Genomic DNA, 12,563 nt, shown 5'->3' with positions numbered 1-12,563 from the left:
CACAACAAACTAGAACTCTTTAAATAACAAGTGTGCTTTTGTAAGCAGTCTTTTAACATACTCGAGAAAATGATTGGCTGTACAAATGACAACACACATTAAATTCAAGTTCAACCACTTAATCATAATAAATTAGAACACTCGTAATTAAATTCACTAGGATAGGATTCCTGTCCAGGTTTGTGATTTGGGGTAATCATGGGTGTAAGATAGACTTTTTAGCAACACCACAATTGTTATTTATTATAAAATCGACCAAATTTTACAAATACCTGGTCCATTTACAGAGTGCCAAATATAAACAATTTAGTGGAAGCCTGGTGGTACTGGTGACGTAATTTGCAGTGGCTGTTAACCAGGCGGCGATTCAATCGTAGCAATACTGCTGGCCTCATCCTGTTACATAGTTTCTTGGAATCGAAATTATATTTATAGGGCCGAAAACCGTGTTATGATAATAGTATCAGCAAATGCAGATCTGCGGCCCATAAATACTGTCCTTAAGTTCTTCTGGCCTCAAAACTCCAGGAATATGAGCCACAGAGATCCATTACAGCTAGTGAGGTGTTAACCACAGCACTGCTCAGCCCAGACTCCTTACCAGTCACAAAGGATGAGTTGCGCCGAACCACACCTTTTCCACTCTGCCAGGCTACTTCCATATCTGCGGGACTTCACCACATCTTTTACATTTAACACTAGGTTCCCTAACTATGGACCAAGTCATTTACAGAACATTATATAACAATCATTTCAGTAGTTATTTAAATTCGCAATCATAACTTAAACATCATCTTTCAGAAGTTCACATAACTAATGTGCATACAAAGTCAAAGAATTTCCATGAAGATACATCATCATACATAAACAATAATACATTGACATAGAAATATCAATACAGATACAAAACAGGTCAAAAATAGATTTTACAGGTTCCCCTTTATAAATTCTGTTAATGTTATATATCAACTACATTCGCATCTAAGAATCTTGTTGTCGCCATCCTTATACTGTAGTTTAGTAGATAGCTTATCAGTTAATAGCCAAGGAAATCGGGCAAGAGTTGTGGGTAGGGGGAACAGCAAGAGTACCTTGTTAGCTTTGTTTTTCATTCCACATTTGCCGATATTTTTTTTTTTTTTGTGGTGAACTTTTTTTTTTACACCTGCTTCTATTTTATTTTTATTTACAGTATCAAGCTTCTGATTCAAATACCGCAATATCCTTCCACAAGCCTGCCCTTGGCTTTGCTAAGGTAAAGTCTCCAGTCCTCCTTGACTTCTGGCGGTGTTCTGAAAAGCCTCCATGTAAAAGTTCTCATCTCTGAGTGCAACCAATTGTTCCACCAGTTTCTTCTTAAAACTCCAAACAGATTACTTTTAGCCTTTAGGCCCTATATCATTGTCCTATAAATTGCCTCTAGCAACCAAGACTCACTATAGCTCCAACATCTTTTTGAAATCCCCTTGCTTGAAGCTGCTAGGTTTGCGAGCACATTTGAAATCGATCACCTTAAAACCGTATGTGGTCTTGAACAGAATGCTGCACTCCACCTGAGGAAACTACACTGTGTGATCAAAAGTATCCGGACACCTGGCTGAAAATGACTTAAAAGTTTGTGGCGCCCTCCATCAGTAATGCTGGAATTCAATATGGTGTTGGCCCACCCTTAGCCTTGATGACAGCTTCCACTCTCACATGCATATGTTCAATCAGGTGCTGGAATGTTTCTTGGGGAAGAGCAGTCCATTCTTCTTGGAGTGTTGCACTGAGGAGAGGTATCGATGTCGGTCGGTGAGGCCTGGCATGAAGTCGGCATTCCAAAACATCCCACAGGTGTTCTATAGGGTTCAGGTCAGGACTCTGTGCAGGCCAGTCCATTACAGTGATGTTATTGTTATGTAACCACCCCGCCACATTCCGTGCCCTATGAACAGGTGCTCCATTGTGTTGAAAAGATGCAATCGCCATCCCCGAATTGCTCTTCAACAATGGCAAGCAAGAAGGCACTTAAAACAGCAATGTAGGCCTGTGCTGTGATAGTGCCACACAAAACTAGGGGTGCAAGCCGCCTCCATGAAAAACGCCACCACACCACACCACTATCACCTCCGAATTTTACTGTTGGCACTACACACGCTGGCAAATACGTTCACTGGGCATTTGCCATACTCACACCCTGCTATTGGATCGCCACATTGTCTACAGTTATTAGTCACTCCAAACAATGTTTTTCCACTGTTCAGTTGTCCAATGTTTACACTCCTTATGCCAAGCGAGGCATCGTTTGGCATTTACTGGTGTGATGTGTGGCTTATGAGCAGCCATTCGACCATCAAATCCAAGTTTTCTCACCTCCCATCTAACTGTCATAGCATTTTCAGTGGATTCTGATGCCGTTTGCAATTCCTGTGTGATTGTGTGGCTAGAAGTCGGCCTATTACACATTACAACCCTCTTCAACTGTCGACAGTCTGTCAGTCAACAGATGAGGTTGGCCTGTACGCTTTTGTGCTGTACGTGTCCATTCACGTTTCCAGTATTTTTTTCACTACTATCACATTTGAAACAGTGGACCTAGGAGTGTAGAAATCTCATGTACAGATGTATGACACAAGTGACACCTAATCACCTGACTACATTCGAAGTCCGTGAGTTCTGTACAGTGTCGCTTTCTGATCTCTCAAGATGTTTAACAACTACTGAGGTCACTTACATGGAGTCTGTGGCAGTAGGTGGCAGAACAATGCAGATAATATGACAACCATACGTTTTGGGGGTGTCTGGATACTTTTGATCATGTAGTGTATGTACAATGTTGAGTGCTGTGTGATTTTGAACAAAGGTTTTAGTGGTTAGGAATTGAGGGCTGGGATTTTAGCAATTAATGAGGTTGAGATGAATACCATAAGTTCCATAAATGCAATAGTAACTAATTTTTATGGCCTTAAAAGCGAACTCTCTAAAATTGACACATCTCATTTAGCAGAGAATGTAAACTGGCTCGTTCCTTGAATGGCAAACTTGAGTCATGTCATAATAAAAACTCAATTGAAATGAGCAATTTCAACATTTGACTTCTTTTTGGAGGGCTTCTACCTTAAAATACTCAAAACAAGTAAATTCCAGTTGCATTAAACTTGTTCTCATAGATGAAAACTGTCACCTCCACAAATTACACCACATTTAACAGACCATAATAATCTGTACCAAGTTTTAACAGCTAATGAACCTCTAGTTACCAATCAGAATAATGGAACACAGAACCCAATGCACCACCTCGATGGTACAGTGCTATGTATTATGCTTTCTACATGCAAAAACATCAGCCCAGCTCGTTATTTCGTGTAGCAGAACTTAAATAGCATAATGCGCCTTAAGATAGGTATATTTTGAAATAGTCTAGCTTAACAGCACTGGGTTTGCCTAGCTACAAACTTAAGCTAGATAAGCATCAGTAAACTAGACTAAGGGAGCATGGTGCACCACATCTAATTTATAATTAGGTGGCAGCTGTATTGGACATACACAGACTTTGTACACTGGTACTTTAGATTACACACATACTGGTAACCAATATTAACCATGCCGAGTGAGTCTTATTACAAATTACCAAATCGTCAGTTCTTTGCTCACACTGAATGTCACAGGCTACCAATATACTTCCTGGTCTATTTCACAAGGATATGTAAGATGTGGAGGCACTCCCACGAATGGAATAATCATCCCTTTTTTTTTTTCTCGCACGTGGTGCCGTAAAAACAAGACTGAACGAAAATCGCCAATGTAATCTTCCTCTGTCGATACGTATGCATCACTCTGTAGTTGTATCCTATGACTGGAGTGTAAAACATCAACTGTAGCATACAGCAGTGAACATAGAGAGGAAGAGAATTAATGACCCGAGGCGTGCTGTTAACCTCAAGCCAAAAACACAGAATTACAGCGATACCTTGCAACAACTATGCAACAACTTATGTGGGGCCCACTTCTGTGCTGGCACATGGGATTTTGTGCCTGTTGATGATACACGTAACTCACCACACAAAGTCTATATTTAGTTCGAAGTGTGTGTGGTCTAGCAGCATCCATGAGATTCCAGTCCTGGTTGCTCCACACACAGTAGCAACTTGTTTCACTAATTTTCTGCAACCAATAGTTGCCAAAACAGCAGAGCCACAGAGCTCACAGTAACAGCAACATTGAACAGTATCCAAATTGCACACCACTCACAATATCATTGATTAGAATGACAGGAAACTACCACAAATTAAGGCGGTGGTCCCAAATTAAAATTACAGCAGACCCAAGGTACAGCAGGATATCAGTCAACTCTACATAAATCAACGGTCTCCATTCAACAACCTGTTATCTGCATTTTGTGTCAACGACCCTGTACACTGCTGTAATACTCTCATATCAGACTGTATAATTCAAACAAATCATGTGGAAAACAGTGTCCATCGACACCGACCATTAACACTTTGACATGTTATGCCTCAGCTGCACCATAATACTTGCATTATGAACAGGAAGGTCTCATTCGTACCAAGTCATTGGTCCGACAGAGGACGATCTCTTGACAGCCTAGAAATTAATTGTCGAATAGTGCTCCCCAAGTGTGGCAGCCACCATGCAGACATAAGACTTCAAATCATCGGGGTGCTGGACATCAAGCACAATTTGATATATTTTTCATAGGTCATAATTTTACACACACACACACACACACACACACACACACACACACACACACACACACACAAACAAAAAAAAGTGTCCCCACATACACACACACGTCTAGTGGAGGTTGGGGGGAAGGAGATCTGGTTGGCGAACTTGGGCATGATAGCCCATTTGGATATTTTTGAATTTAACAATTCCCTGGATTGAATTTTCCTTTTTATAAAAATTAGTCTTTGTGCCAGATGGTGGTTGTTGTTGTGGTCTTCAGTCCTGAGACTGGTTTGATGCAGCTCTCCATGCTACTCTATCCTGTGCAGGCTTCTTCATCTCCCAGTACTTACTGCAACCTACATCCTTCTGAATCTGCTTAGTGTATTCATCTCTTGGTCTCCCTCTATGATTTTTACCCTCCACCCACCAGCCGGTCCCATCTTCTTGTCAACTTGTGCCACAAACTCCTCTTCTCCCCAGTTCTATTCAATACCTCCTCATTAGTTAGGTGATTTACCTATCTAATCTTCAGCATTCTTCTGTAGCGCCACATTTCGAAAGTTTCTATTCTCTCCTTGTCCAAACTATTTATCGTTCATGTTTCACTTCCATACATGGCTTCACTCCACACAAATTCTTTCAGAAATGACTTCCTGACACTTAGATCTATACTTAATGTTAACAAATTTCTCTTCTTCTGAAACACTTCCCTTGCCATTGCCAGTCTACATTTTATATCCTCTCTACTTCGACAATCATCAGTTATTTTACTCCCTAAATAGCAAAACTCCTTTACTACTTTAAGTGTCTCATTTCTTAATCTAATTCCCTCAGCATCACCTGACTTAATTTGACTACATTCCATTATCCTTGTTTTGCTTTTGTTGATGTTCACCATATATCCTCCTTTCAAGACACTGTCCATTCCGTCCAGCTCCTCGTCCAAGTCCTTTGCTGCCTCTGGCAGAATTACAATGTCATCGGCGAACCTCAAAGTTTTTATTTCTTCTCCATGGATTCTAATACCTACTTCGAATTTTTCTTTCGTTTCCTTTACTGCTTGCTCAATATACAGATTGAATAACATTGGAGAGAGGATACAACCCTGTCTCACTCCCTTCCCAACCACTGCTTCTCTTTCATGCCCCTCAACTCTTATAACAGCCATCTGGTTTCTGTGCAAATTGTAAATAGCCTTTCGCTCTCTGTATTTTACCCCTGTCACCTTTAGAATTTGAAAGAGATTATTCCAGTCAGCATTGTCAAAAGCTTTCTCTAAGTCTACAAATGCTAGAAACGTAGGTTTGCCTTTCCTTAATCTTTCTTCTAAGATAAGTCGTAAGGTCAGTATCGCCTCACGTGTTCCAATATTTCTATGGAATCCAAACTGAACTTCCCCGAGGTCGGCTTCTACCACTTTTTCCATTCATCTGTAAAGAATTTGCATTAGTATTTTGCAGCTGTGGCTTATTAAACTGATAGTTCGGTAATTTTCACATCTGTCAACACCTGGTTTCTTTGGGATTGGAAGTAATATTCTTCTTGAAGTCTGAGGATATTTTGCCTGTATCCTACATCTTGGTCACCAGATGGTAGAGTTTTGTTAGGACTGGCTCTCCCAAGGCTGTCAGTAGCTCTATTAGAATGTTGTCTACTCCCGGGACCTTGTTTCGACTCAGGTCTTTCAGTGCTCTGTCAAACTCTTCACGCAGTATCGTATCTCCCATTTCGTCTTCATCTACATCCTCTTCCATTTCTATAATATTGTCCTCAAGTACATCGCCCTTGTATAGACCCTCTATATACTCCTTCCACCTTTCGGCTTTCCCTTCTTTGCTTAGAACTGGGTTTCCATCTGAGCTCTTGATATTCATACAGGTGGTTCTCTTTTCTCCAAAGGTAATTTTTCTGTAGGCAGTATCTATCTTACCCCTAGTGATATAAGCCTCTACATCCTTATATTTGTCGTCTAGCCATCCCTGCTTAGCCATTTTGCACTTCCTGTTAATCTCATTTATGAGATGTTTGTATTCCTTTTTGCCTGCTTCATTTTCTGCATTTTTATATTTTCTCCTTTCATCAATTAAATTCAATATTTGTACTGTTACCCATGGATTTCTATTAGCCCTTGTCTTTTTACCTACTCGATCCTCTGCTGCCTTCACTATTTCATCCCCCAAAGCTGCCCATTCTTCTTCTACTGCATTTCTTCCCCCATTCCTGTCAATCATTCCCTTATGCTCTCTCTGAAACTCTCTACAACCTTTGGTTTATTCTGTTTATCCAGGTCCCATCTCCTTAAATTCCCGCCTTTTTGCAGTTTCTTCAGTTTTAATCTACAGTTTCTCCCGCCTTTTTGCAGTTTCTTCAGTTTTAATCTACAGTTCATAACAAATAGATTGTGGTCAGAGTCCACATCTGCCCCTGGAAATATCTTAAAATTTTAAACCTGCTTCCTAAATCTCTATACTCTATCTGATACCTTCTAGTATCTCCAGGATTCTTCCATGTATAGAACCTTCTTTTATGATTCTTGAACCAAGTGCTAACTATGATTGTCATGCTCTGTGCAAAATTCTACCAGACGGCTTCCTCTTTCATTTCTTCCCCCCAATCCATATTCACCTACTATGTTTCCTTATCTCCCTTTTCCTACTCTCGAATTCCAGTCTCCCATGACTGTTAAATTTTGGTCTCCCTTCCCTACCTGAAAAATTTCTTTTATCTCATCATACATTTCATCAATTTCTTCATCATCTGCAGAGCTAGTTGGCAAATAAACTTGTACTACTGTAGTAGGTGTGGGCTTCATGTCTATCTTGGCCACAATAATGTGTTCACTGTACTGTTTGTAGTAGGTTACCCACACTCCCATTTTTTTATTCATTATTAAACTTACTCCTGCAGTACCCCTATTTGATTTTGTATTTATAACCCTGTATTCACTTGACCAAAAGTCTTGTTCCTCCTGCCACCGAACTTCACTAATTCCCACTATATCTAACATCAGCCTATCCATTTCCCTTTTTAAATTTTCTAACCTACCTGCCCAATTAAGGGATTTGACATTCCACGCTCCGTTCCGTAGAACGCCAGTTTTCTTTCTCTTGATAACGACGACGTCCTGAGTAGTCCACGCCCGGAGATCCGTCCGTATAGGGGACTATTTTACCTCCGGAATATTTTACCCAAGAGGACGCCATCATCAGTTAACCATACAGTAAAGCTGCATGCCCTCAGGAAAAATTATGGCTGTAGTTTCCCCTTGCTTTCAGCCATTCGCAGTACCAGCACAGAAAGGCCGTTTCGGTTAGTATTACAAGGCCAGATCAGTCAATCAACCAGACTGTTGCCCCTGTAACTACTGAAAAGGCTGCTTGCCTCTCTTTAGGAACCAGGTGGTAGTTAATTGAAAGTCATTGAAGATGATTGGTGAAACAGTATTCTTTAAGCTTGAACTTTCTCTTGCTTTTGTGTGTGACATTTTGGCAGCTATCACTTTCTAATGTTTTCTAAATGACAAACTGCAGACTTGACTTCTGTAACTTGGAATTAGAATACCTTTTTTTCCCCACCATTGGACATTTACGGCTGTGTAGCAGTTTTCAGGCCTGTTGAATAATGTGTCAAATGGACATATTTGGGTTACAGTTAAGTCTTGGGTTGGCTCTGCATTGTTAAAATGTGGTTGGGTGGCCAGACTTCTAAATAAATGACATTACACCAAGTCTAATCAAAGTTAAAACAGCCACTACATCTGATAATGGGGTATTTGAGTGCAACAAGAGCGTTAGTGGAAAAATGCCATATTTAGGTAAATGGTCTCAAATTTTTGAATGTGTAGGAATCATTTAATACAACACTAATTCACTGAGAAAAAGGTTTGCTACCAAGAATACGTAAATGTATAATGTTTTGTCGTAACATCCAGTCATATTTAATGATACAACTATAAATATTGACATTTAAAGAAACTGAATTAATGCTGTTATTGCATAGAATATATACTGTTCAGCCAACTGTGATGTTACATTTAATGTGGGTGTAGGCAAGTTCTGGGCATATTAAATTCTAGAAAAAGAATCCTATTATCAGAGACAGATTTAATTTTTTTCATTCATTAAATCTGCCTTCAAAGATGGATATGCTTTGGCATGTGCCTCATGCAGGTTACAGTTAAGGATTTTGTGCCAAAAGCACATCACACTCAACACAGAAATCACACCTATTTGATCTGGGTTCTCTAAAAGGACAATATCTGTGATCAGTTCTGTACTTCATTTTAAGCAGTTTAAGCATAAAAATGTTGCCTAAAGTACATATAAAATTTGAGCAGTTGATTCAGGATTATCAAAATACATCCTTTTAGTTTTGGCACTGCTTTAGTGGGACTGCTTATGGGGGAACTGGGTCCAGCGTTCTTCAAAAAGATGCCAACGCCCCCCCCCCCCCCTGCCGCCCCCCTTATTGGGACGATTATGGTGTTTATCCCTTTTGTCATTAGGAATACCACCTGGAACGTAACAGAATCACTCCATATAATTTTTATTGAGTCTGATTATCGAAGAAAATGTTACACACCTTAAAACAATATTCTAAGTTAGTGTTGACATAACAGACCTATCTTTATTGTGTTATGTACTGATCTCAGCCTCATTTCAGAAATCTGCAGCACAGATCGTAAAAATTTCTGACAAACTATTTTTATGAACCCATTACGTTTTATGGTATACGTCCAATAATAGCTCTTTCTTTGTGCTTCAGGATTGAGAGATGTAGCTTTTTTTTTTTTTTTTTTTTTTTTTTAATCTCACCAGGATTGCATCTTGAAGTACATTGCCACTACTATCTCAAAATGCAACAACAGTTGCTTCTGTTGATAAATTTGTAAACTCTGACAGCACCTAGGATAGATTGCAACAAATATAGACTACAATATAAAAATAAGCAGTACTGTATAATACTAAATTTTGTCCACTGGAAGCTTCTTAGCAACATTTTGTTTCCATCCTTCTGAATTTCATTGTCGTTTTAACTCTACACTGTTACTGCCATTGTCATCAACTATAATTTCTTCTTCCAAAGTAACATATTCATCACTAACATCCATCTTCACCATGTGGCTGTGCTGCATATATGAACAATAAACTGAAGTCATGTGTGCAACAAAATCGTTGACGCTATCTCCTTTCCAAAGAGCTCCTGCCATCTAGCGATGTCATATGGAACTAATTTCTTTAAAGATGATAGTCAAATGTTTGAAGAATGCAATGCACATGTTTATGCAATAACAACATTACCCATTTAATGCTCTTGTTGCACCCAGGTACTCATTTGTTATTCAAAGAATTTATTTCAACTTTGAATTGTGCTGCAGCTAAATTGCTGATGGTTTAGTGTGATATGTAGGCATTTTCTTTATCCTTTCCCTGTGTTGGACAAAACTAACATACTGATATACTCTCTTTCTTTCTTTCAGGTATTCTAAAGAGGAGCCATTTAGTGTTATAAGTGTGGACATCAGAAATCACAGTAATCTCCTTGACTCATTGGAGCAGTATGTGAAAGGTGAACTTCTTGAGGGAGCTGATGCATACCACTGTGAAAAGTGTAACAAAAAAGTGAGTTTCAATCTAATACTTTCATCGTTCTTTCTAAGTCTAGTTTCTGAAAAGTAAATATTAACAAAATATCTGTACATACACATATAACATCTGGAACCTCTATTATGAATGCTGACATATCACTTTAGTGTGGCCAAATTTTATTACCAAAATGCATACGCTGCTTTCTGCATAATTGTTTCTTCATTAAAAAATCAGAAGCTACTTTTCTTGTTATAGCTTCAGCTACACTTAATTTACTATTAAATAGCTTAACTGGTAACCTGCTGCAGTTACACATTGAAATTTATGGTACATTTTAAAGTAACTGAATAAAGCCTGCGTCTGACTGATTACAAATTGTCATCCTAAAAAAAGATGAGATATTTGCAGTTGAACAACATTATAAACTTCAGATTTTCTTGTAAATATTTATGTGTGCACAATATAATATGATATAAAGGGTACGTACATATCTGCCATTTCATCTTGACATGTTCTAGAAGACTGCATTCTTAATGAAATTCACAGTTTCAGTGACAGAGAATTGGTGTTCCTTATAGCCACAGACATGGCTCAGTAAAACTTCATTCCATTCTTGAATTTTTTTAAAAAGTAAATGTGTATGCATGGGAAGTAGTTTCTATTGAAAATTAAAATAAATGTCATTAATTAATCTTCTCATGTGAGTATCCTGTGGATGTAAAGAATTTCTACCATATTTGAATTTTTTATTATGATTACAGTTACATTTTGAGAGCATTACTGAGAGAAAATTTGAAAATCTGAAAATGATACTGTATTTTACACAAGATTATTCATACTGAGCAAGGCTCTCTCTTTCCATAATGCAAGCTTTCAAAGAAAATCCTTAAACATTTGGCGCAGCACAATATATAAATATATGCAAGTTTGCATTATATTTTTCTTTACAGATGATATCACCAAAGAAAACATAAGGATGGAGTAATGTAAGACTTTGTATACTTCAATGTTTACACCTTTAAAAGTTGTAATTTTTCTTTGCAGGTTGTTACAGTTAAGCGGTTATGTGTGAAGAAGTTGCCACCAATTTTAGCCATTCAGCTTAAGAGATTTGAATATGATTTTGAACGTGTTTGTGCAATTAAGTTCAATGACTACTTTGAATTCCCAAGAGATTTAGACATGGAACCATACACAGGTAAGAAATTCAAATGTACATGTGAGTTAACACTTCTGTGACATGGTAATCTCAAAATGTGACTTAATTATTTCCATGTTCAGTTGTCACATATAAATACAGCTGCATTAAGTTATCATAATAGATGGTTGTCTGTATGGTTATTCCACTTCTAAGTAGTGATTGGGAACACTGCACTTTTAACTTGCATTTACCCTGTCACAAAGTAGAAGGCATGGCCCATAAAAAGCTGAATAGTTCACACGAAATTTGTAGGATTTGAAAATCTGACTTTGTTTATACATTTACAGAATTTATAATTTTGGAATAATTTTAGATTTGTGAATAACACAGTTGATTTGAGAAAAATTATAATGTGCTTTCACTTATCCGCATTTTGTACTATTCAGCAGCAAATAAAACAAGAAGCAGAACAATATCTTACCACTGAGTTGGAAATTTCTGCTTCCCTCTAGTTCTTAACTGTGCTAAATATTTAAATTTCTTTTACCGTTAATCCATTGTTATTTATCATATTCTGTCATTTCTGAACTGTAGTTCACACATGGCTTACTGGTTTGCTATATTTGAATTGCTCCTCTCCATGACACATCTCTCTGCATATCTCATACATACTGTCATTTGGAACATTGACAACACAATTGGAAAAAAATAGTTACTTTCTGTAGTATATGGTTACACTTGATCTCTGCCCTTGTCCTGTCAATGGACAGGTCCCTCTCAACCTGGGGTTTGTGACCTGCCTCTCCTTTCTAACCTCCTCTGACCTACCCTTTATTGACCACTAAGGGAGAAAAAACTGAGGTTCGCCGATGACATTGTAATTCTGCCAGAGACAGCAAAGGACCTGGAAGAGCAATTGAACGGACTGGACAGTGTCTTGAAAGGAGGATATAAGTTGAACATCAACAAAAGCTAAACAAGGATAAAGGAATGTAGTTGAATTAAGTTGGGTGATGCTGAGGGAATTAGATTAGGAAATGAGAGTAGTAGATGAGTTTTGTTATTTGGGGAGCAAAATAACTGATGATGGTCGAAGTAGAGAGGATATAAAATGTAGACTGGCAATGGCAAGGAAAGCGTTTCTGAAGAAGAGAAAT

General features: G+C 38.3%; 1 protein-coding gene across 14 annotated transcripts in view; it reads left to right on the top strand.

Annotated features, from left to right (window-relative positions):
* Positions 1 to 12,563, top strand: part of LOC126335092 (probable ubiquitin carboxyl-terminal hydrolase FAF-X) — a 316,568-nt gene that overhangs the window by 215,338 nt on the left and 88,667 nt on the right. For all 14 annotated transcript variants that reach the window (XM_049997991.1, XM_049997988.1, XM_049997999.1 and 11 more), the window contains 2 exons: positions 10,157 to 10,298; positions 11,310 to 11,463. In XM_049997991.1, coding sequence (XP_049853948.1) covers positions 10,157 to 10,298; positions 11,310 to 11,463 — 296 coding nt within the window. The remainder of the gene's footprint in view (positions 1 to 10,156; positions 10,299 to 11,309; positions 11,464 to 12,563) is intronic.

This window comes from Schistocerca gregaria, chromosome 2 (genome assembly GCF_023897955.1).
Source record: "Schistocerca gregaria isolate iqSchGreg1 chromosome 2, iqSchGreg1.2, whole genome shotgun sequence".
Classification (NCBI taxonomy): Eukaryota; Metazoa; Arthropoda; class Insecta; order Orthoptera; family Acrididae; genus Schistocerca; species Schistocerca gregaria.
This window is presented reverse-complemented; position numbering and strand designations above follow the sequence as displayed.